This window comes from Bombus impatiens, unplaced genomic scaffold (genome assembly GCF_000188095.3).
Source record: "Bombus impatiens unplaced genomic scaffold, BIMP_2.2 scf_0872, whole genome shotgun sequence".
NCBI lineage: Eukaryota > Metazoa > Arthropoda > Insecta > Hymenoptera > Apidae > Bombus > Bombus impatiens.
The window spans coordinates 328,541-352,714 of NT_177291.1; the positions used below are offsets into that span (position 1 = coordinate 328,541).

The 24,174-nt window shown below is 36.9% G+C and overlaps 6 protein-coding genes across 10 annotated transcripts in view; 3 read left to right on the plus strand and 3 right to left on the minus strand.

The window, feature by feature from the left end:
• Positions 1-15,054, minus strand: part of LOC117152234 (nuclear pore complex protein DDB_G0274915-like) — a 28,561-nt gene extending 13,507 nt beyond the window's left edge. Inside the window, exon 1 of the mRNA XM_033323252.1 lies at positions 14,742-15,054. Within this exon, the coding sequence (XP_033179143.1) occupies positions 14,742-14,751 (10 nt within the window). The 5' untranslated portion in view covers positions 14,752-15,054. The remainder of the gene's footprint in view (positions 1-14,741) is intronic.
• A 132-nt stretch (positions 15,055-15,186) lies between these two features.
• On the minus strand, positions 15,187-16,474 carry LOC100740755 (proteasome subunit alpha type-2). Its single transcript, XM_003492837.4, has 3 exons — positions 16,353-16,474; positions 15,663-15,995; positions 15,187-15,592 (listed from the first exon to the last, which is right to left on the minus strand). The coding sequence occupies exons 1-3, from the start codon at positions 16,463-16,465 to the stop codon at positions 15,262-15,264; spliced, it is 777 nt and encodes a 258-aa protein (XP_003492885.2). The 5' UTR covers positions 16,466-16,474; the 3' UTR covers positions 15,187-15,261.
• Positions 16,475-16,941: 467 nt separating this feature from the next.
• LOC100741478 lies at positions 16,942-18,241 on the plus strand. The gene is made up of 4 exons (XM_012390785.3): positions 16,942-17,094; positions 17,174-17,461; positions 17,536-17,745; positions 17,842-18,241. Exons 1-4 carry the CDS (start codon positions 16,977-16,979, stop codon positions 18,120-18,122), a joined length of 897 nt encoding a protein of 298 aa, XP_012246208.1. The 5' UTR covers positions 16,942-16,976; the 3' UTR covers positions 18,123-18,241.
• Positions 18,242-18,545: 304 nt separating this feature from the next.
• Positions 18,546-21,724, plus strand: LOC100740997 (retinol dehydrogenase 14). 4 transcript variants are annotated; one of them, XM_012390782.3, is made up of 5 exons: positions 18,546-18,809; positions 19,730-19,997; positions 20,736-20,975; positions 21,045-21,427; positions 21,518-21,724. In XM_012390782.3, exons 1-5 carry the CDS (start codon positions 18,720-18,722, stop codon positions 21,620-21,622), a joined length of 1,086 nt encoding a protein of 361 aa, XP_012246205.2. In that variant the 5' UTR covers positions 18,546-18,719; the 3' UTR covers positions 21,623-21,724. The 4 variants fall into 4 exon arrangements, with proteins under 4 accessions (XP_012246205.2, XP_033179147.1, XP_033179145.1 ...); XM_033323256.1 differs by lacking the exon at positions 18,546-18,809 and adding an exon at positions 18,835-18,967 and having other exon boundaries at positions 19,832-19,997; positions 21,518-21,622; XM_033323254.1 differs by lacking the exon at positions 18,546-18,809 and adding an exon at positions 18,847-18,965 and having other exon boundaries at positions 21,518-21,622.
• Positions 21,429-22,923, minus strand: LOC105681386. Of its 2 annotated transcripts, XM_033323259.1 has the most exons (4): positions 22,804-22,923; positions 22,539-22,733; positions 22,317-22,461; positions 21,429-22,242 (listed from the first exon to the last, which is right to left on the minus strand). In XM_033323259.1, the coding sequence occupies exons 2-4, from the start codon at positions 22,542-22,544 to the stop codon at positions 22,064-22,066; spliced, it is 330 nt and encodes a 109-aa protein (XP_033179150.1). In that variant the 5' UTR covers positions 22,545-22,733; positions 22,804-22,923; the 3' UTR covers positions 21,429-22,063. The 2 variants fall into 2 exon arrangements, 1 of the variants encoding a protein (XP_033179150.1); XR_004462551.1 differs by having other exon boundaries at positions 22,106-22,461; positions 22,543-22,733.
• A 403-nt stretch (positions 22,924-23,326) lies between these two features.
• On the plus strand, positions 23,327-24,065 carry LOC117152237 (nucleolar protein 14 homolog). The gene is made up of 2 exons (XM_033323260.1): positions 23,327-23,426; positions 23,510-24,065. Exons 1-2 carry the CDS (start codon positions 23,343-23,345, stop codon positions 23,720-23,722), a joined length of 297 nt encoding a protein of 98 aa, XP_033179151.1. The 5' UTR covers positions 23,327-23,342; the 3' UTR covers positions 23,723-24,065.
• Positions 24,066-24,174: the final 109 nt, after the last annotated feature.

Consider the following 24,174-nt stretch of genomic DNA (forward strand, 5'->3'; position numbering starts at 1 on the left):
AAAAGACAATAGATCAGAAATAGCTACAAAGAACAGAACGAGTGCAAAGAGTTGGTGAATTTAAGGGATTAAAAAGCGTCCAGTCAGCTGGAGGAGCGACTAACAAAGTCAGCAAATAGAGATGACTGGCAAAGGAATTGTAGACGAGCCATCCTAGTAGATACGTAGAACAAGTGTCTGCGTCCATTGTGCAGAATTGTTTGATTGAATGGTAGTTTGCACATACTAGCGCATTTAGTTCCGATCCTTCTTCCCCCTTCGTTCCACCTCTCTTGCCCCTTCGCCCTATCCTTCTCCTCTCTATGCAAAGGTTTGCCTAGTGCATCGTCTAGTGCTTGCACTCAGCGGGTCGAGAGCTTTCCAAAGTGCTCGATGATTAGGAACGTTCGATCGTTACGTTCATGTCGCTGAAAGCAGAAGCCAACAATGTGAGGCGCTCTCGATAATAACGAAGCCGTAAAATTTGTTCGAGCTTCGTTGGCGTGCAGAAAAAACTGACAAGCCGGTGACCGTAATAGAAATCGAGCCTGAGATTTTTAAACGTCTTCTCGCATTCAGAAGGATCTCCTGTTCCCTGTAATCAGTCGTCTTTCAATCGTTTGAAACTGTTCCAGCTATACTATAATACTACAGAATACTATAATACGCTAAGTACGATCACGAGCTTACACGTGCTTCGTGCGAAACATAACCCTGTTGCGTTCTTCGAATCATTTTCAACCTCATTGCAGTTTCCTATCGTTAACAAACACATACCGAATTTTAAAATAATTCAGACTGTCTTCCTTCGAGTGTTTTAAGTTTGAGAAAAAAAGAAAAGATGAAAGAACCATCGCCAACATGCGTGATCGATCGTTTCAATCTTTTGCTGGAGATGAAAAGATTAAGAGCGTGATTCACAAAGAAAAGTTCATGGACTTCGGCGGGAACCTGTACGTTTATCACGAAACGCGTTATCCGAAACATATTCTAGTCGAGCCTGAGATTTCATTATCCTTCTCGCAATCTGTCCTTCGTGACGATTCCATTCTTCGGAACCGAAGAAGGAAACGCGGAGAACAAGGGTGTGAAAGAACCCTTCGGGATGCTCGAGCACTTTAGACCCCCTAAAATGCGCTTGGCACTCAAAGGAACTAGGGCTCAGCATTTCTGCCACTATCGCGTTATTTTCACGGGAACTGAAGGGCTCTCCAACGTTAAGGATGGAAGGATGTGTGCGTCAGCTTACTGTGAATTTACTGCGTCGTGATTTTGCCTCCGTTTTACTACTCTACGCGTTATTTAATACTTATTTTTCAACTCGGTAGATTTTAGAAACGTAGCTAGTAAAATTATTTGAATTTAATATCGACAGTCGTTACAGCGGTTACAGTGCTACAAAATGTTTCATAGAACACATACAAGGTATAGAGAAATCTCAATCGTTCTTTTACGATCTTAATTGATGATGAACCTACTCTATTCTGTTCTAGAACATTCCTCCCTGTGTACTACTTAATCTTTTTGTTAGACCACCGCAGGTATAAAATGAATTTAATCGATAAACTTAAGTATAAGATTTTCGGTGGTATACGAGTAGTTTCCCAAGCGCTGGTCGTAATTTTAATTATGCAACGCCTCCTTGAGACACAATTACTAGAAGTGCCAATTACCTAATTGTTCAAATTGCTGGGATGCGTCGCCGTGTGAAAAAATTCCTTCGGAGAAAACTCACCACCGAGAGACACGATTTAATATAACGTTCTTTTTCTCGTCTTTCCTAACTAAACCCTTCGCTTTATTAAAAAATATGTTATTTCGTCGAGAGATAACCAATATAAAATGTTAAGGATTCTTTCTCGAAAAGTAACAAGCTTCTAAATCAAGCAGCCAGCTGAAATTTAAACTAAAAAAATGCACAGCCTCGGTCGAAGTCAGAATGCTTCAAGTTTAAACACGATGGCTACTCATTCGTCCATCGGTCTTTCCAAGCGAGAAGATGAAGTTTCCACGGAGGCAAGTTTCTCGGCTGGATTAGTCATGAGTTGGATTAAACTGCACAGCCTATTGTATCTTGGATTTACTAAACTTCGGCCGGGCTTGCAGAAGTTTTGAAAAGCAAGGGAAAAGGGAACGCGGAGATTCTCTTCGACATTGCGATCGAATATCACACGGGAAAATTCGATCAATACGCTTCTCATTAACTGAGTCGCTCAGAAGCCACGATCAACTTCATAAATTAAACGCATGGATGAAACGACAAATTGCAAATATTCTCCTTTTATTTTCCTCCGAGTTCACGTTATCCCCTTAAGATAAATTTATGAAAATAAGATTTCTGTTTCGAGATGTTGACTTAATAAAAACTTGATCATCTTACATTCAGAAAGGCTCCGTTATATTATCGACGAGGGATTTTTAACTTCTTCTTTCTCGCGATATCATTAGACTCGAGACCATCGAAAGTTCAACTAATCCTCGTCAAGATAAATCAAAAGGAAGAATGTGCAGGTTGGTGACAAGTGCAGAGCAAATCCTCTAGTACGAGGAGGGTCGACGCAACGGATCGTATAAATTTTCTTTCTGCCAGTTTTTCTGTCATCAAGCGACGTCCTACACGAAAGGGGCGGCGATAAACTTCACGAGCAGGCCGCACGCAGAAATCGCTCGTCATATATCTCAGATAGGCGCATTATACCGAAATTATTAACGTGCGAAATCCCAGCGTCGGCCATTCTCTGCAGAACACGCCTCAGCTGAGGACTTCGGCTTTTTCGTTCGGATAACTCGCTGCCAATTTTCGCAGTATTTAACCAAAATTATTTCATGACTATTCTGTCCACGCCGTGGATGCCATCTCGCGAAGATGAAATTATACATTACATGTATATTCTGTGACAGAAAAACAAAGCGTGGTTCTTTAACTTGTTTGAGCAGCATCCATTGCGAATGCGACTAGCGGGAACATCGTAAAGTTCACCGGCAGTTCCATCCATTATTGTTGTCATCAGCTGCGATCGTAGAGACGCCTGCATTACATAAACAAATACCACTACCTTGGACCAGTAAGTTACGAGCGTTAAACAAGTTTAACACGATCAATATTGTTTTTCAATTTGCCACGACCTGACCTCTTTTACCATTTTTTTTTCTCTCAATCAACTATGTATCGAGATTACAATTACGGTTAACCAACTTCCATGAAACGGTGCAATCGAATAATTAAAATTCCAAAATAGAAATCGAATTGATATTGAAATGAATTAAAAACGGAGACGCGTTGGCGTTTAAATTTTGCGTTTGAGCAAAAACGATCGAGAATCGCTTTGAAACTAACGGACGATCGTTGTTTCGTTTAATTGTTTAATCAAGTGATTTAGAGATAATTCTAATTACTGGAAGCAGCAGATTTTTCACAGCCAGCGGGATACAAGCATGGTCGATTTATGAAAGGAAGCTGCGTGTGTGGGCGTGTAAAAACGCGCATACACGCGCACCATCGCGCTACTTTTAATAACATCATTTTCCACGGTTTCTCCGCTTGGTCGTCGGTCTCCCTCTTTTTATTTATTTTTCCATTGACCCCGGAATTTTTATGAAAAAAAGTCGTAGCTCTTGTGCCTGCCATCGCAAGGGAGAAAGAGAGAGAGAGACGAAAAGAGAGAGATAAATTATTACGTTAATTATAAAATATCCACCCTTCGCTGTACGCCACCGCCCCTCTGTTAAAGCCTTTAAAAGCTCTTTAAAGGTGTTTCAGATACGGCGATAACGAATTTTAATCTCGCTGTTTAAAGCGAATCTAATGAAAAATATCAAAATGTCGGCGATTTCTTGCTAGTCGCAACAAGTCCTCTATGATACGGCAAAATGGTGTTTCAGTAAGATTAACTTTACTTGATCGATTTAATTTTGTACAAACGGTGACCCTAAATACTTTTTGATAAATCACTTTACTTCTTACGATAAATTTCGAAGGAATTTTTAGGAATACTACTACCGGATTGCTATAATATTTCTGGCGTCAGAGTGACTTACTGAAACATAGAATCTCGTTATAAATGAAAAACGAAGTCACATACCTCATTAAAAATATTATAATCGACCTATATTTTTTCAACCTTCGGTGTATTATAGTCTCTACCATTATATTATTCAACGTTACAAAAAATCCACCTCAAAAGGGTTAATTTGTAGTAATAATTCCTGCGCAAAAATCACCAAATGACGTATATACTGGAAAGCCTCTATACGAGTAATTAGGTAAGTAAGAAATATTATTCGCGTAGAATATTTTGCATTTTAGGTTACCCGTTCCGACTGATTTTTCCATAATAAAATACGTGTTTCGAAGCCACTCGTCAGCAGCGAGCGTAATGTAGCTCCGTGCCGCATCGTGTTAAAATAATCGAGTTAAGTAACTGTATAGAAAATAATCTGATTATTTCCTGCATGTGCCAGGACTCGTTAACAACGATACAATCATAATTTCTGTCCTGTATTTATTTGCGTGCACGCGTAAGCGATACGTACACATGCAGCTACACAAACAACTAATAATTAACCGTATTACAGTGGAGAACTTGTTTGTTCAAACTATCGCTATCCGTGTAACGAATTCAGAGGACATCGAGAGAACATAGTGCGCAACCTTTTAATCAAAAGAGATGCGAATTTTTGCATCCAGTTTTCAAGAGGTGCAATTAAAATGAAAATATGTCAAGTGACTTTGGAAATTTTGTCAAAAATACTTTTCATTAGTCTTGCGCTTATTCGTCGAGAACGTTCCAACGAATGCGATACGTAGATATCTATTTTGTCCATAAACATTTCTTGGGACTAAGAATAGAGAGACCAGTGCGGAGCAGAATAAGTAAATACTATCGGTAGAAAAACTTGGCAATTTGTAATTTACGAAGCTTAAAGGGACTCTGCGAAAGTTTCTGCCGGAGACACCTGGGTACCCGAGTAAACGTTGGAAACTTCGTTTCACTTTCTGGAGAAACAATCGAGCGGCATAATTTCCCGCGAGTAAGCGAGCAAAGTGTTCGCAAGCCGAATACAAAGTGGTAAACTTACCAGAATAATGATCGACTCATCGAGGCTACGTGAAACTATAGATACAAACTTGTACTTATAAAATTGTACAGATCAGAATTGTACAGAATTGTACAGAACAGCACGAATCTTCCAGCCCGAAAAATGCCTTCTAGACATCAGATGATGGAGGTCTGGGCAATTTGGGTACATGATATAAGGAAACGCGATAAGAATCCATTAAAATTTCATTCCCATTTCGGTCTTGACTACTAAAACGCTTCGAAGATCACGGAGCTCCTTGAGAATATCCTCAAGTAGCGAGCAATTACGGTAGACTTTAATTAAAAATCTACTCGAACGAATTAACGGTCCCTAGTCGCGATTTCTATTCACCCCAGTTATAAGTTCGCGAGGAAGTCGCTATTCTCAGGAACGTGTCCGCGGATGTTTCCATTTGAAAAAGCAAAATAACGACGAAATATCAGAGGTAAAGTCGGGCGCGTAACTCACGGTTCCACGAGGATCAGGTTATCGATCCTACTAGATCCTTCCGTGGTGGTCTCAAGAATTCGATGCAAAAGCGGAAATACCGATACGAGGGATGAAAAGCATGCGCAAAGCTCAAGGATTCTTACTTCTCGTCTCATTTTTATTCCATCGATATAATTTTTTTTCTCTACGATTTTTATGTGACCAGCAATAACTTTCTTCTCGATCAAGTGGTACGTTTTACCTAGTCGTACATTTTGGACTAATTTATTAATATATATGATTAATATAATGTATATGAAATTTACAAGTTACAACTGACAAGTTTCCGGAACTGATAAATTATTCATAAATTAATGGACACTGATGGTACGTTGTATTACGCTTGCGGATTCAGCATTCACCGACAAAGTTTTGTTCCTATTCGACAATGAAAATTTCATCCCAACGACTCTAAACGTGATGAAACAAGGTGAGATCGAAGCTCGGTGAGCTGATTAAGAATGCCCACCGGTTATTCCGGTATAGAGAAAGACCTTGAACCTACGGAAATTAATCTTGCGCATGGTGGTACGAGAGTAGAGGGGGATAGGAACTTTGGTCAATTACGAGGGTCGAGCCTGAGCAGCCCATAAGGGATGATCGAACGGTGAATGTCGCGATCGAACCCGCCTGCAAATTGTTTCCTCCCGATTGGATCTCTTTCTTCGTCGCCTTTTACATCCGTCTAGAAAACACTCTCAACTTCGCACCACCGGTCCAGGTACCAAAATCGAAAAAGTAATATTCATCTAATATACGAATACCTAGTTAGAATTTTCTAAGGAAACAACAATTTGCTTAGAAGCAAATCACGCTAAATGATAAACGACCTATTATTCCAAAATACGTCAGTGACACTCAATTTTATGCCACTGATCCAAATAACAAAATTGCAAAAACGAGAATCGTTAGAACGATTCTACCCCAATATACGAATATTTGTATAAATTTATTTGAAGAAAAAATAATTTGCTTGAAAGTGGATGATTCTAATTATCAAGCGATTTATCGTTTTCAAATGACTACAGGATGAAACATAAAACGCAAGGAGAATAACGGAGGTGAAACTAAACTCACGAGAAGGAGCTGCAGTTACTTTAGATACGCGTAGATGAACAGAATTCTGCTCGAGCACCTTGTCGGCTGCTGCGGTGTACCAGCAAGGCAACCCGCATTGTCTTCGCCTCGAATCTCCATTGTTTTATCCGAGCTTGAAGTTCCTTTCCTGACGCAAGCCTGAATCCAGATATTTGTTGTCTAGGAACCGCCTAGCCGTCGTATTCGTCATGTCGAATAGGTAAGATCATCCTTAGCGTGATGTAAATTTTCTTATATGTATGAATAGGATTTTGAATCGTTGTTTCGTATACGCGAAAATAAATGAAACAGACAGAAGTTGAAAAGTTTATGAGATAAAGATAGAACCTTACCTATCGAATGGAAACGATGACAAATAAATCGTATTGACGATCAATGGAAAATTATATTTTAAATAGTAAATCGTGTGATTCGACTAAAATCAGCAAAATTCTGTGGTTCAAAATACGACCAGAATTATGGATATTTAATGAGTTTTCAAACTCGATTTTCTCAAAAACGAAATCTCCGATGTTTATAGTCGAAGGAAATAATTAATTCGTTGAACGAGGGATGAAGCGTAAGCGTGACGTTACGCGTAAAGTAAAATCTACGTCGACGTGTATGGTGCGAACGAACATTTCGGTTGCATTAAAGGTTCGAAAGCATTCAAAGAGTGATCTTGTGGTAGTTAGAGCAAAGCTGACGAGTGGTAACCGGTGGTTGAAACGACATCTCAAGTTACCGAAGGGTTCGACTTACCATCGTCGATCTTTCACCCCGCGGCATCGAGAGGGCGGCTCGCAATGAACTCGGCTTTAGACGATAAAATAGCAAACTAATCGCTGCTACGCGACTATGTTACGATACGTGCGGAAAGGAGATAATGGACTGATACCACAGGATGCGCAGGGCTAACCGCAACCTAGCATCCCGCGTACAACCCGAGACAAACTCGTCTATCACCAGCATCTACCGATAAAATCAATCCACTCCAAATATTCCCATATTTTCCAGTTATATTAATAAGCAATTTTTCTTTTTTCACCTGAAACGTAGCAGAGATTATAGAAATTGTCGCACGTATAAAGAATTCTCTCCGTCTTTGGAAACCCCATACCTCGTAGAATACACGCGTTAAAAGATATTTTTGCTCGTATGGGAAATAAATTTGTTCGCCTCTAATTCGAAATGTAACGAAAAAAGTTACAGCGATTTGCTGAAAGCTCAAATTGCCTTGCGAAATATCTTTTCTATCCTGTAAAACTGTACACATCATGCAATACGCCCGTTAAAAGCCGGGCTAGAGTAAACTTTTCTCGCAGGAAAATGTGCATTCTGTTTACGAGCCACAATTAAAAGCCGCAAGCAGCTTTCCGCCGGATCCTTTTTTAACAAATTACGTCCGCGACAATATTTACATGGGAAAGTAATAACCACGAGCAACCGTCTCGCTGCGCTACCTTTTAATAAATTTATCAACCGCCGTAACTTTTTCGATGAACGCGCCAAGTGTCGTAACTCAGTTTCCACGTTGTTCCCAACTTTCCGAGTGCTGCTGCATTTTGCGTTACAAATAACGCGGATGCCGCGCATACATTCTTATTTCAGAACAAGCCTTATCCTTTCGAAACTTTAGGCAATATGTAGAAGCATGGAAATAACCGTCGGCGTTTTGTATACACGTTTATTAACAAAATAATTGCAGGGACCATTGTTTGTCTGTTGCGTTATTCTCTGAAAAGCAAGAAGCCAAACGAGCGATTCGAGAAACCTCGTAACACTTGCGTTTAGTTTTCGTTCGGCCGAAATCAAATACAGGTTATACCAGTTTGTAGCAGTAAATTGCGTTTTAGCAAATGAAACAGCAGACAACATCGTAGTTTCGGCTAAACACGCTCGAGAATCATATTTTCATAATCTAAGCGTCGAAGTTGGAAAATGTCCGATGTTTACAGATTCACGAACGTATTACCGATTCGTTGTTGGCGATTTCCCGGAGAAATCGTAGGCCTTAGGCGCTTTAAACGAGGGTCTGGCGAGCTTTTGCAAAAACAAGTATTCCTATATCTCAAAACTTTGGCAATAGTCCTCTCCCGTGTTGGTTGAATCGTTCTCCTCTGTCGAAATCCAGAGCTGTTTCTACCTATTCGTTCGTATATGAGCGCCGGGAACACATACTCGAGCGAACGATGTGTTGTTTGAGAACTTTCCAGCGAAACTGCTATAATTCAGGGGCGGACGGCGTGCAGTTAAAAGCACGACTTTTTCTCGTCATTTACATCCAACGCGAGTCGAATAATCGACCATGACTCTTACGAATGTGATTGAAATTGCCCTACTCTTTTAGAAAATATAGCTATAGCAAGGGAATTCGTAGAAAATTCGAAATTGCTGCGCACGAGAGCGATAGTTATGGAAATATTGTTGAATAATGGAGCAAAGTCAAGACAAAAATAAACCGGTAGACGTGATTCAAGCGCGACAATGGAGTTACGGAATAATTACGATCCGAGGAACGCGAGTCTCAAAATGCCGAGCAATTTTTCTCCGTAATTAAGAAAAGTTCCTTTCCTCGATGGCGAATGGCTAATGCATTTTTTAAGTAAAAGAGAAGCAACGAAGATTTTCAGGTTGAAATGTAATGATTAACTTGGTAAATTTGGAAAGATTCTTTAAGATCGTTGCTACTCGTTTCTTTTTCATTATTCGCAATCTGGGAAATCAAAGGAATTCCATAGAGCTTCCGAAATTCCCGTATCTCAATTAAAATGACACGTTCTCGAAAATAACTTGGCGCGTGCTAGTGATTATTGAGGTAGTATGAAATAACGTTCGAGCGACGATAGTATTGATTGCACGTCGGTTACCGTATGGTTTCAGTATTAGTGACTACGTTGCACTAGCAAACTCGTCTAAACGTGAGCGGAGAAATTTCATTCTTCGCTCTATCTAAAACCTCTATGCTCGTTTCCGCGTAACTCTGTTCGATAATTTAAATAACTCAAAGCACTTATATATTATAACAAAGCACTTAATAACTCCGTGGAAAAATATGAAAATTAGAAAAATATTTTCATCGTCATTGAGGAAAGTTTCAGATACACAGAATTCCCAAGATATTGGACACAAAAGGATGGAACGTGCGCCGCAAAACGTCAGAAGCTATTGGTTGGCAGGAAATAAATCAGTATGACGAACTAGGGCGAGAGGGAAGGAGAGGGTAAGGCAACCCCATAATTTGACATCAGCCGTGTTCCGTCAGTAACTCCGGCTTAATTACATTCCACGATGTTCGCCGCTCATTGTATTCTTGGACGAAGTTATGTTTCCCAGGACAAAGACGAAGACACCTTGAACGTTAAAAGGAATTCCCTGGTAACGCGAGTGATCTGCATCGCGCTCATACAGCGAAAATTAGTTTGATTTCGTATACGCAACCATTCATGCCCACACAATGATACACCAAAGTATTGCAACATTTGCGGTCAACTTCTATGAATCTATCGTGCTGCTTACTCGAAATATTTTGAAACAGTATTAGCATTTCGTTTTACTTTTCTTTTCTACGTCTCTTAGATTCATTGTATTTCACACGTTCGCAATAATTTCGAAATGTGCAAATACTTATGGACGCTAGTGTACCTGTTTCTATGATACCTATTCACCAAACGATCAACAAAAGTTCATCGAGAGAACTTTTTTTTTATCGATAACAAGTCCAATCATTGGTCTGCACGAACTCGGTGTTCCCACGGCGAACAAACTAGAAGGGAACAGAGCTAGCAAGCAAGGTGAACGTGTGCGAGCAAAACCGCTAGAGCTAGAAAAATGGCGCGAGAAGATAGATCGGGCAACGATCTAATTTTATCCGTGGACCGAGAGGGAGGGCACGGTCTCCCACACAGTGAAAAGGGAAAACGAGCTTCTGCAGGGCGGCTTGTGCAAGCCGGGATGAAAAAAGCTGTTCATCGGAGCTTGCGACGACGGGAAACCGAAGCGATCGACGTCATCCGGGGCTTGTCAGCTCCTGGAAGCTTTGATCGCTCGGCCGAATGCCGTTTCTCGTCAAACAGAGACAAAGACATCTCGGCTAGCTGCGCTTGCAACGAAGAAGGACACGTTCTGCCTATTATATTTTACTCGCACGAGCTACGTCGAAAATATATGGACCATCGGTTTACCGGAGATTCAATGAAACGTTTCAGGAATCGTGCCCTGTTTGTTACATGTCGGGCCATTTTGGTTTCTGTACACCGTAGTTTTGGTTCCCTGTCGACCACATTGAACTAGGTTTCAATTAAATAGAGAATAGATATTCTACGAGTAATTTTGCCGATGACTAGATTAGTTCATTAAAAATCAAGCAACGAAAGAACGCGTAAAAGATGCGTTAAATCAGACCTACGATTCTTCAGGGAAAATGCTGTCTAACCTTGAAGAAGTATCGTAGGAATCTTTTATCATTTTCTCTGTGTGTATTCCCCATCTATCTTCAGCGTCGGTGAAGCTTCGAAACGTGGAAAGTAGACACATCCGAGAAGAAGCGAGACGCCGGCGAAAATGTCTGACTAAATTGCTTGTCTTGCGTTCTTCCTCTTTCCTTCCTTCCTTCCTTCCTTCCTTCCTACCTACCTACCTACCTACCTTTCTCGCTAGTAAAAACCTACAGGATGCGACAGATGGCTCTCCGTGACATTGCAACTTTTTTGCAGGAATAAATGATTAAGAACGCAAAGACAGGAGGGGACAAGATTGAGTCGATGAATCGAGAACTTCGTTGCTATTCTTCCACAGTACATTCGCTTGAAAAAATTTCGAATGTTTAATTGGCAGAAGAGATTCGAAGCTGTTCGTATTATAGGATTATATAGTAATTGATGATTGATTTTCAACAACCACTTCAGTCAGCCATCGATGACGAATTCTCTATTTACGTGGCCTAATATTCCACTTTGCGTCGTGGACAACGTTACGAGAGTCCGAGTGTCGAACACGTGTGAATAACAGCCTCCTATTTGTACGTTTATTCGATATCGGTAGTCACTGCAATGCAGACAACGTGTCAAATAAACAGCGAATACCTAATATCGCCAACTATAACCGTAACGAGAGGAGTTGGAATGATCGTTATCGAACTAACCGCGCGATTATTTAAACCGAAGCTTCTCGGACACGAACACCACTGACATAGTTTAAGAACTTGTTCTACTAGATCGGTGTACATTATACATATAGTATAGCTCTAAATATATAGATATATAGATACGTTGTATTATAGCTTTGGATACCTACTAACGTCCGTGGAAAAAGGGGACGATGGCAAAGTTCATTTACTTGTCGACGAAAATCCTTTCGCTTCACTGACTCGTGACTCGTTAATGTACGTGGCGAGAAAAATGAACGTTTCTCGTGGTTTTAATTAAACATTAATCAACTGATATTACATAGTAAAATAATAAACGAAACTTTTAGCGCGTGAAAGCAACATATAATTATTATTTTATTCGTATTTCAACGAGCTGGATTCAAGTACTTAATGTTTCATAAATTTGATATTTTATAAATTTGATAAAATGTGATATTTAAACGGAGATTAATTCTAACAATTTCGTATCGAGAATTTTGAAGTTTCAAAACGTAATATTTCAGAATATAAATTCAGAATATACATTTTTTACAAATACAGGGTGAAGCACCGAAAAACGACATTTTGCAAAAATATAGTTAGTTAATAAATATAGTCAAACTGCGTTACGTTCGTCAGAATCCAACTTTCAAAATTATCCAATGAACTAATCGGTATGTCGATTATGCAGAATGTTACAAAGGAACAAATGCGGACACGATCGAATCGGTATTATGCTACCGTCCGCAAAAGTGTCAACGCTCATTACGTTTTTCGTGCAAGCGGATCGCGTCTTGCATACCTAACACGCAATTAACCAGCGTGTAATTTCACTCTCATATTGTTTGTCTCGCGCGTAAAGTCCAACTGGCTGACCTCTGATAAAGAAGGAATGAAAGAGAAGGAGTAAAAGGATAAAAAAATGCCCGTAATTAGACCCTAGTACGGTTCAAACTGTCGCGACAGATGTCCCCAACTTTCGGAAGCAAAAGTCCGAAAAGCATTAAACACGACTTCTATATATATATATATATATATATATATATAAGTTATAATATATTAAAATATATTACTACAAGTAACTTATATATATATATATATATATAATATATATATATATTACTTAGAAGGAATTTCATTCTCAGCCAATTTTTATTAGAATAAAAGAAGGTCGTCTAGAACAAACGTCTAGAATAAAAAGGAAAGAAACTCTAGAATAAAAAAAAAAAATTCATTCTACTAAACTTCTTTTCTATCTCTACTTCTCTCGCCAATATTTCCGACACCCTGTATCTTCCAGCATGAAACTAAATAAATGATGATTTTAAAAAATATTTTTAAGAAATACATGATTGAATTAAAATTCTGACAATTTTTATTTGCGTCATTATAGTCTTATTCCCTCCCGTATAATGAGCAACAACCAGCGACTGTGTTAAACGAAGATGGTAGATCTGAAGGTGCCGGATCTCGAAGACACTCAGATCGAAGAGGCAGAAGACAGAAAGGAAAGAAGTGGCGACATCAAGAGACCAATAGACCGAGACAAAAGCCGAAGAATATAGAATGGAAAGAGGGAGAGCTCGATGGCTTTTTAGAATTTTTAATAAGCGACATCGGCACGCTTGCGATTCTCCGCAAAAGCGGAAATGTAAATTCAGCGTTTTCGCCAGCTGGAAGGGAAGAACTGACTGGCCTCTTGTAATGCCGACATTAAAATTGCAAACCATGCAACCAGCACAGCCAAGCCTTCGTCTTCGCGAGACTGTGTGTCTCTCTTTAGCCATCTCTTTCACCCTCGCAATTCCCTCTCTTACTTTGGACGGGCATGATTGTCCGCGGAAATCTTCAAGTACCAACGTGGAAACACTGTTCGAGCACCAGTAAATGAAAGCCGACGTTACTCGTGGAAACGCGTCTGCGGATGCGTCATATTAAAGTCTGGTATTGTTCGTTTCGAATGCAGACGACGCTTGGAAAAGTGAGTTAGTAAGAAAAAGAGAGGGTATAGCAGCGAGACAAGGATAGATAGAAACCGAGGGATGATCGGGGATTAGCCGGGATTCGTGATTTCAAATTATTATAGGCCCGCGGCCTGTCCTCTAGAAAACGCGAATTTGCGATTCATAAACTGACGTAATATTCTGCTAATATAAAAATAAACATAAATATCGAGAATCCATGATAATTAATTCTAACATTCATAGACCTAATGAGATTTACATCTTGTTATGCTTCTTTCTAGTTTTGCGTAATTAAAGATAAATGAAATACGATAAAAAGAAATCTACTAATACAATTCGTCATCTTAGTAATATAAATTTAAAGAAGAATAAAGAAGCGATATTGATTAACTCCACAAATTGAAAAGTAAAAAAACGAGTTTCGAATTTTTTAAGTATTCGGAATATATATCATTTTCTTGTGGTAAATGAAATCATGGAAATAGATAATTTGTTTCTTTCAAAAATTCAATACTAATCACGTATTCAAGTAATGAAATGGAGAAACTTATAAAGAGTGGAGTTGAATAGTCCGGTTTCTAAGAGGCTCATACGTATTATGTATACTGCTTGCCTCTAAGAAATTAGGTGTTAGATCTGACGAGAACATTACACGTAAATAATTTCAACATACTACTGCGACCTTTGCAAAAGACGAGTACGCATAAGTAAATAATAAATAATATTTCCACGACCGATCGTGACTAATGGCTGACATAAACAAACAACCGGCAACGCGACGAACACGCGATTCGATAAACGACCGTTATCGACAGTTACTAATAATTTTGCATTTTCGATAGATACGATCTTGTATCGAATGCGAAGATTAACACGTGTAAAAGTAAAACTCTGATCGGAATATATATTCGATATCGAAAACAAGTACATACAATACTGCGGTAATCGGGATGAAGCAAGACTGCGAGTGGCAAGATGAGCATCACGAAACGCACTTTAATTGCAATGAAATGCGAGCTTACCTACGCACATCCGTTGAGAAATAGCCCGATGAGGCCGTCACGTGTTCTGCTCGATTTTTTGACAACACTAAATACCACCGAAAACTGACAGCACTACGCAACAACACACGAAATAAACCAACCGGCCGGCCGCGCACCGACTACGAAAACTCGTTCACATTTGCGCACGATCGCGCCCAACCAACATGAATGCTCGTGGCGCGCTCTATCAGAGAAGTATTATATTTTCCTCATATAATTCAAAAATCGAATCTAACGAACGAATTCTATGCAACATATGATTTTAATTGGCCACAAATTTTATATCTTTAAAATTATTTTAATAATCTTCTTCTAATGAATTCCCAATAAATAAAAAATATATCGACCTTTCAGAAATAAAAAAAGAACTTTTCCATATACACGTCACAAATAAAGGATTAATAACTTTATTTTCAATAAAACATTTCATTATAAGAATCTAGTTTATTCGCCTTAGATCGTGTGAAGATTACTGTAACAACGTAATATAAGGAATTAGTTAAGGAATATTGGCAAGGTAATCCTTGACATTGGAGGGTTCCAATCTTCTGAAACCATTTGCATCACAAATACCAACTTCTATATTATCCGCAGTCATCTGCCCTTCGAATCCTTCTTTCAAAGTTAAAATCGCAGTATGGACAGCATCGTCCAGTTCCAAACTTTTGCTATATCTCTTCTCGAGGAATACTTTTCCATTTACAAAGTTTTTGCCCATTGCTGTAGCCTTCCATGCAAAGAATGCACCAGAAGGATCGCATTGATATAAACATGGCTTCCCATTATCCCAGCCACAAATTAGCAAAGAGACTCCAAAGGGTCTGACTCCTCTATAGTTTTGCAATATATTAGTAGTATTGAATATTCAACAAATTAAAAAATTGTTTAAATGATATTTACCCAGACTGCGTGTATTCTTGCATGAGCGTGGCAACTCTTTGCACCAATTGCGCAGTAGGTATCGGTTCTTGATAAATGAGCTGATACTGCTGTGCAATTTTACGTGCTTGTTTTACTAATAATCTGTAATCTGGACCCATCCCACTGTAGACCATACCAATATGTTTCGTAATCATTTCTACTTTCTGCACGCTGTGTTCATCGTACAATATTGATTTGTGTTTGTTTTCTGTAGCAAGAACAACTCCATTTGATGCCCTGATACCAACACTAGCAGCTCCAGCAGCAACTGCAGCTAAAGCATATTCTATCTGCACCAGTTTTCCAGATGGGCTGTGTAACAAAGTATATTGTGAGATATTTACGTTTTGAAACTTATTCTATATAGATATTTGACGAGTCATTATATACTCCATTGAAATCAATTTGTTTTCAATAAGAGAATAGATTGAGTAATATTAATTTTTATAACCAGCCTTAGATAAATAAAAGTATATGAAAAAATTTGCTTTCTTGTTAATGTATATTCAATAATAAATCCTGTAAACTGATAAATGTATTTCATTTGTAGGTTAGGTTAATGAGAACTTTTACTAATTTATTAAACCATAGGAAGTGGACGATATTAATTATGAAGTTGAATTTATTTGTTGAAGTCAAAGAATTCTTATAAGAAATGACAACATTTACCTGAAAGTCGTTAACGAGAAGCTATATCGTTCCGAAGCCATGACAATTACTTTGCAACAATACAGGTTACTAAATACAGTGAAACTTTCGGTGCAAGGTTTGGCAACATGCATGAACGAAGAACAACTGGGATTTTTATACTAGGGATATTTTGTGTTGCTATATAAATTTGTGGTTATACCTTTAAATCAAAATTTCTGTACATTTTTTTACATCTATCTGCTATTATCTACTTACTATCTATTAAATTCTGCCATTATGAATCAAAATTTTGGAAATCTTGCATTTCCTCGAGACAATCCGTGAAAAATCCTTTTATCGATGCGAAGTATGTGTTTAATTAAAAAAATGATCAAAAAATGATTCTATATAGTAGGATCCAACTTCAAATAAAAGAAAAATGTCAATTTTATGACGATTTTTAACTAAATATTTCGAACGAATACCATCAAAAAATAAGATTTATCGTACTAATAAATTCTTCTACGACTTATATCAATGTATAGTGCAAAATTTTGCACATTGTAGAAAAAATATCTTCGATGCAACCTTGTATCTCTTCTATTGCGTTTATTAAATTAATTTCAGAATATAGTAACACAAATATCTATCATACATACAGAAATGGCCGAAGAAAATAAGAAGGATACCAAAAATCAAGTAGAAGAATTGTACGCATGGATCTCTAAGATTCCACTTTCAAAATCAACAAAGAATTTATCTAGAGACCTTTCGGATGCTGGTAGTTATAGCACGAAACAATTATTCCGAAATTCATTTAGCTTCTTGTAATTAAAATAATAAGGAAACCTGTTCCTTAGTAATAATAGCGGAAATCCTTAAAATGTATTATCCTCGCTATGTTGACCTCCATAATTACGTACCAGCCAACAGTTTAACTACGAAGATAGAAAATTGGAAAGTGTTAAATCGAAAAGTACTAAATAAAATTGATATGAAATTAACTAAAAATGTTATTAATCAGTTAGTAAACTGTCATCCTGGAGCTGCTGAAAATATGTTATTAGAAATAAGAAAGAAAATTATAAAAGATGGAATTGAGCCCCGGAATCTTCAGGACCTACCACAAAATGACTCTATCGAAGAAGGTAATACAAACATTAGATACATATTGATAGGAATTTAATCATAATGTTTCCAAAGTTTATAATACTTTGTTTAGGCAATAATATAAAAGTTATGGCAAAGTTATCAAAGAAATCAATGTCAAGTCCTACTGGTCACCCAATTTTGAAGGCTCTTGATTGTAAGAGATCAATATTTACACGCGCCAAAGAAATGTTCTACTTTATATTGGAATGGCTCATAAGTTGGCTATACACTTGGAATTACTTTCAAAATATAAAGTTTCAATTAGAGAATCAAAATTCGTGTAAGTTGTATGTATACCTACCAAAATTAAAAGATGTTAGTATATAGACGAATTCCTGTGCGAAAGAATTTCCACATATTTTTCTACCTGTTAAAGTGAAAGAAGATGCCGAGGCGTCTAGAACACAAAGAACATCGGAGAATATCAACGAAGAAGACGCTGTTCCTCGTCACGTATACGCGCAATTAAGACGAAAAATCCGGAAGATCGACGATATTATCTGCACTCTAAATCACAAGCTTGCGTACCTTGAGAGCACGATAAAGCTGAAAGACCTGCGAATATCCAACCTAACGTCGGAGATCATAGACAACACTGTGGAATCCAAGCAATTTGCAAAAAACCAAATAAACGATGCACAAACTTCGATCGCATAATGTTCAGAAAAAAGTAAAAATAGAGAAACAGTGCCAATGATACTAAATAAATACAATTACCATAGAACTAATTCGGATACTTGTCGCTTTATTTTTTTTTAAGATGATGTACATTAATTCTCCACGTATGATATAGATATACTAGTTACAATCATAAAATTTTTATGTACTTTTACTTTCACATAACTTCAACGAAACGTTTAGTGATAACTTCTTCGTGTAATAATACTCGTTTCGTATACTCCTAATTGTATATGATCGCTCTAATTCATATTCACTACGTCATAAATATGAATATTTAAATGTTTAAATGCGTGCAAGATTTTTTTACGTTATAATGAATATTAACACAGGCGACACTTTATGCTAACGTTTAAGGGATCATCAGTTTGAAACGATTGATATTGGAGGAAAGTGGCACTTAAATAAAAATAGAAAACACTTTATACTATAATGTTTCACTCGACACAGAGTTTTTATCTTTGAAAATCGTCACACTGATCTGAAAAGACGATAAAACAAAAACGCATGCTATTTGACTACATTCGACATTGTAAAGGCAAAGAGAAACACACTTGACATGGACTAACTACGTGAATGCGTATACATATATATTCAAGACGTTCGGGATTGAAAAATGTAACGAGCTCCTTTTCAAAACGAGGCTACGAGAAACTTGACATTAAGGTTTGTAAAAGCCACTCTCTCATCACTGTTCTCTACGAAGAGAGAGTGGGGTAATGCTTGGTGCAGGGTCACGTATCGCAATGTCAGTACAGAGGCAACACTTCACCAGAAACGGTGACTCTTGAGCCGGTCTGAATGAAAATTTGGTAGCGACTGGTGTGAGTATAATTCAACGTTAAATTAACAGAATTTTTCTGCCGGCTTTTTGTGCTCACTGCTTGACACTTTTAACGCTGTTCTTTTGAAATTCGTCTACCGTTCTCATTCGACTATAATCACATTAATATATTCTATTGTTTCATTTATTGCAAGTAAAATAGCTATCTACGCCTGTAGATGAATACAAATTGTAAAATTAATTACTCCATTTAATAATTTTCATGAAATTATATATAAATTTCATAATTTTGTACAGAATAATTTACATATAATTGGAAAGTATGTAAGTATGAAGAAAATGTTTTATCGCATATACGTGCGTTACCGTAACAAGATATGCACAGGTGCACAAGTTTCATGAAACGAAATTTTAATATTAGGATACTACATTCTAAAAAGAGCAGCTATTTTACACGTTACTTTGTACAACTTATTCTTTCAGGTAGAACGTCATACTGTCAGTGTCTCTAATCGTTCGCGTTCATGGTCGTCAACTTTTTACTAGCTGCATATGTCGCAAAAGAATAAAATTTCCGGTTCTCAAGTATAAACATATGTATATGGGAAGAAAATTTTGTTTTTCATAATTTGTTAAGTCCATCGAGATCTGAAAATTGTATAAAGCCTCCAGATTCTAATTGAATTAACACATGTTTTATATCTATATTGTCTATGTAAATTTTCTTCGCAATATTTTTTCTTCATTACATTTCAATAAATGTTATTATAATATATTGGCAATTTATATACTATCCATTTAGCTCATGTTAGCAAAAATGCTACATTGCACGACGTTGTATCTGGCTGCAGCTGCATTGCTTGCTGTATTTTTGTTCTTTTCGGCGGTCCACTTTTTCATTCAGTACACGTTCGGAGTTTGCAAGAGTAAGAACAGAATGGATGGAAAGACTGTTATAATCACTGGATGTACATCCGGCATTGGAAAAGAAACTGCAAAAGATATCGCGAAAAGAGGAGCGAGATTGATCATGGCCTGTCGAAATATGGAGTCAGCGAACAAATTAAAAGGTTCATCTTAAACCTTACTTTTATCATAATAGAATTAAATCACCATCATTGTTCAAGTTCTATTGCGTTTTAAATAAACAGAAAGTCCTTAGGATTTGTTAAAGATGAGGCAATATAATCAATTACGAATGTATTCCAATTAAGTAAGACGATTATGTTTATACTATAGATAGACATTAAATCTTTGAAATCATTTGTATTGCTAATTGTAACTTGGTTAGCACTTAACTACAAAACTGTAAAAAGCTATTTAGAGGAAAAATGATATATTAATATGATACTAATAGATAATTTTAAGTTGTTAATATAATTATAAGCAGAGACTTCCACAACTGTTGCAACAACCTTTGAAACTAAGTAACTTTTTTAAAATTGGATCAACGACCTGGGTTTTTGAGAAATTAAAAGGATCAGTTTATTAAATGACGTACAAAAAAGATTTTGAAAAATTGTAATTGCTCGCGAAGAAAAAGGTAGAGATTGAATTTTTCAACTTTTTTATCTGGGCTCGTAATGAAAATTTAAATAACACATATTTAACATTCATATCAGTTATATATATGCTAAAAATTTTATCGATATCAGTTTATGTAGAAACAAGCGACAGGTATCGAAATTTTCAGCATGTATACAGCATGTATATGAACATGTATGTTGGAAGTCGCTATATATTTAAAGAACAAAACCTTTTTGTTTTATATATTTTTTATTTCACAATTCAAATTTGTCGTTTCATAGAGGAATTAATAAAGGAATCAGGCAACGAGAACATCGTTGCTCGAGAGTTAAACTTGTCGTCACTGACTTCGGTAAGAGAATTTGCGCAACAAATAAACCGTGAAGAGTCTACGTTGGATGTATTAATTCATAACGCAGGAACTGCAGACCTATTTAAAAAAAAAGTGACGGAAGACGGTCTGGAAATGACTATGGCAACAAATCACTATGGTCCATTCTTACTTACACATCTTTTGATCGGTACGACAATTTCTTTTTTAACGATTTCCTTCTTCATCCTAAGATACTACTTGCAGAATTATTTTGCAGACTTACTAAAACGATCGAAACCAAGTCGAATAATCGTCGTTGCATCGGGACTGTATTACTTAGCGAGATTAAATTTAAACAATGTAAATCCAACGACGACCTTGCCTGGCTATTTGTACTATGTTTCCAAATATGCAAACATCGTTTTTACACTAGAATTAGCACGACGTCTTGAAGGTTCTGGTGTGACAGCCAATTGTCTGCATCCTGGTCTAATAAGCACTGGAATCTGGAAAAGTGTTCCACCTCCATTTTCTTGGGGATTAAATTTTTTACTGAACACATTTTGCAAAACAGCCGAACAGGGCGCGCAAACAACGATACATCTTGCAGTGTCCAGTGAAGTTAGTGGAATTTCTGGCAAATATTTTTCGGATTGTCGTGTAAGCAAAACTTGCCACAATTTTTTGTTTACAAATAGCATTTCTTAAATAACGATGATATTGTTTACTGCTACATATCATTAATTTTAGGAAACCGAACTTCCTCACGGAATAAAGAATCCATCTCAAGGTAAAAAGTTTTGGGAACTCAGCGAAACCATGGTGAAACTCCAATCAACAGATCCAAAAATATAAAAGTTCACATAAACATATCTTGTTAATCTATGTAAAAAATCTATGTAATCTATTTTAAAAGCTGCAAATTTTCTGTAATTAAAAGACTTCTAATTCGTTAAACTTTTTGTATGAATGATTTGTATTTAATTATCCCGCAAAGTGATAATCGAGAAATAGTAATACGTTCCTCATATTTCATTTACACATTCTAATTTGATTTAGAAAAATAATAACCATTGATGTTGCACACGCGTAATATTCTATTGAAAATATAATATAATATAGAATTAGCAATCACAAAAATAGGTTCTTATTTATTTTGTTTAATGTTTCATCGCATTTGAGACCTAGAGTGCAGGGAACAATCTTTCCCATTCTCAGGAAAGAACTCAATTTTGATCGATGGATGAAGATTCAGCTCCAGGAAATTGCCATGCTCAGATACCAATCTACCTCACCTTATAATACATTCCTGATTTGACCATCGTGCTTACGGATCGGTTCGCCATTCATAACAAAATTCGACCATATGCTGGTAGAAATTTCCACCATAGGGATTTCTGGTGCGTCGCTGTTGAAGTATAGGAAGCGGCTCTTTATGAAGAAAAGATACTGCAGATCGTCATGATGACATACACCTGAAGGACACGTAAAACGTTTAAAATATGGCCCTCATTGTGTTTCCAGACAAACGAAGAGTAAACAGTTTTACCAAATGGTATATGGGCGTTCAACATATAAAAGCTATATCGTCCTTGGAAAGCAAGTTTATAAAAGTATACCGGGAATTTCGAATACATATCGAATAACTTGATTACTCGGTACATAGGAAATTTAATTATAGCGTCACCATATATCTGAAAAAGATTTGATATTTTGTTTATGATTTCAATGGAAAACAAATTACAATTAGAGCACGAAGAGAATTTGATACGCACATCACCGAGCTTTCTGTAGCTAGCCGAGCTAAGTGGCTGATCGTTGAAATAGAATTATCGTAATTCCCTACTGATGTAATTCGCTCGCGATGTATTACGATAGTACATAAATATGATCGGAGCGAGAGTATTCCAATTATCGTTCAACTCAGGGTACACAGAAGTACTTTCTAATGTGGCATTTTCATACACTGCGCAATTCAATAAAACAATTGGATATACTCAATTATTTATGCAAAATATCTTAATTCGAATACTCACAAGCAGCTATACCGCTAAATTAGACTTCCGTAACTCCCATCATTAAAGGAACTTGATAGAAACTTCCGTGCTTTATCGCGTCGGACGGCTGTTCAAACAGGAACGTTTACACACTAGGATTTCCACGCCAATCCTGTCAAAAATATAATATCACTAACGTTCCTAGTTGACTAGATTTTTACATGCTGGGTCTATATTGTTATATCAAACGCACATATAAGTCGAGAAACGTGTCCGTGAAGTTTTCTGCAGGTTTTGAGCGGAAACCGTAGCACTAGTCGAATCAATAGGGCAATCAAATAATCGTACCTGTCTTTGAGCTAGCTACAATTGTCCATGTTGCGATATTCCGGAATAAACTATTAGTTTTATAGCCGAAGGACTCATCGCCATTGCTCTGTGAAGCAGTGTTCCAAATTATTGATAGGTAATATATAACTTTCTAATAAAATTTAGTTACTTGTATTATATCCATATTATATTATACATATCTATTTCAGTTAGTCTCCTTTCTTACCCGATCTTGCTCATCTAAATCCATGGAATGCCAAATCTGTTATACAAGGAATAATCAGCACCATGACTTTGACAAAAATAAGAAGAATTACCCTGGTTTAGATATAGTATGTTCAACGTATAATTATATTAAAAATATATTTTCAACAGCATTAATCATAATCTTCTAATAAACATCTTTTTCTTTCAGCTTATTTTCTTCAAATTGATCTCTTTGATATTTCCAACGTCTGATTTCAGACATCCTGTAACTATCACTTGTGCAATATTTATGTCTGAAATACTACTTGGATGTCGTATTAAAAATGAAATAGATATTTTGAAGGATCTTTTTATACTTACTCTTATATTAGATTCGTATATTCTATACAAATATGACGGTAAGAAACAGAAGACTGTCTAGGAAGAAAGGTGAAAGAGAAAAATTGTTGTACAAGAATAAAATAGAAATGAAAGGTGCTATGCGTGAAATACGAAGAGACAGATCTTTCTTAACGAAACTGCAAATAAAACAACAGATTAAGAACGATGAAGAACGTTAAGCGCAAGGTGCAAGAAATCTTTGGCGAAGCTTTAGTGCAACAGAGTGAATTAGAGAAATTAAAACGGAAGAAGTAATAGTAATAGAATAAGCCGCGCATTCCGGAGTCCGTGTATATTACCTCTCTTAGGCAATATTGGTATTTTGAATGATTTTGTGCGATTGTATCAACGATGACTTCGGATATAAAGGACCGTAATCACTATATTAGCGTTTTTTTTTAAGGTTCTTATAATTTCATTAACTGTAATAAATGTAAATAAACAGTTTCATAATAAGTAAATCTTTTAACCGATTTCGTTTGTAAAAACAAT

What these genes read in the sequence shown, in the direction of transcription:
- LOC100740997 (XM_012390782.3), top strand. Translation starts at nt 18,720, where the DNA reads ATGCGTATACATATATATTCAAGACGTTCGGGATTGAAAAATGTAACG. An exon ending in ACGAGAAACTTGACATTAAG is followed by an intron (nt 18,810 to 19,729) that starts GTTTGTAAAAGC and finishes CTATCCATTTAG; the next exon opens with CTCATGTTAGCAAAAATGCT. An exon ending in ACTTACACATCTTTTGATCG is followed by an intron (nt 20,976 to 21,044) that starts GTACGACAATTT and finishes ATTATTTTGCAG; the next exon opens with ACTTACTAAAACGATCGAAA.
- LOC105681386 (XM_033323259.1), bottom strand. An exon ending in GAACGCCCATATACCATTTG is followed by an intron (nt 22,243 to 22,316) that starts GTAAAACTGTTT and finishes CGTGTCCTTCAG; the next exon opens with GTGTATGTCATCATGACGAT.
- LOC100741478 (XM_012390785.3), top strand. Translation starts at nt 16,977, where the DNA reads ATGGCCGAAGAAAATAAGAAGGATACCAAAAATCAAGTAGAAGAATTG. An exon ending in AAATGACTCTATCGAAGAAG is followed by an intron (nt 17,462 to 17,535) that starts GTAATACAAACA and finishes TACTTTGTTTAG; the next exon opens with GCAATAATATAAAAGTTATG. An exon ending in ATTAGAGAATCAAAATTCGT is followed by an intron (nt 17,746 to 17,841) that starts GTAAGTTGTATG and finishes TACCTGTTAAAG; the next exon opens with TGAAAGAAGATGCCGAGGCG.
- LOC117152237 (XM_033323260.1), top strand. Translation starts at nt 23,343, where the DNA reads ATGGAATGCCAAATCTGTTATACAAGGAATAATCAGCACCATGACTTT. An exon ending in ATTACCCTGGTTTAGATATA is followed by an intron (nt 23,427 to 23,509) that starts GTATGTTCAACG and finishes TTTTTCTTTCAG; the next exon opens with CTTATTTTCTTCAAATTGAT.
- LOC100740755 (XM_003492837.4), bottom strand. Translation starts at nt 16,465, where the DNA reads ATGCATGTTGCCAAACCTTGCACCGAAAGTTTCACTGTATTTAGTAAC. An exon ending in TTCTCGTTAACGACTTTCAG is followed by an intron (nt 15,996 to 16,352) that starts GTAAATGTTGTC and finishes TTTGTTACACAG; the next exon opens with CCCATCTGGAAAACTGGTGC. An exon ending in CAAGAATACACGCAGTCTGG is followed by an intron (nt 15,593 to 15,662) that starts GTAAATATCATT and finishes GCAAAACTATAG; the next exon opens with AGGAGTCAGACCCTTTGGAG.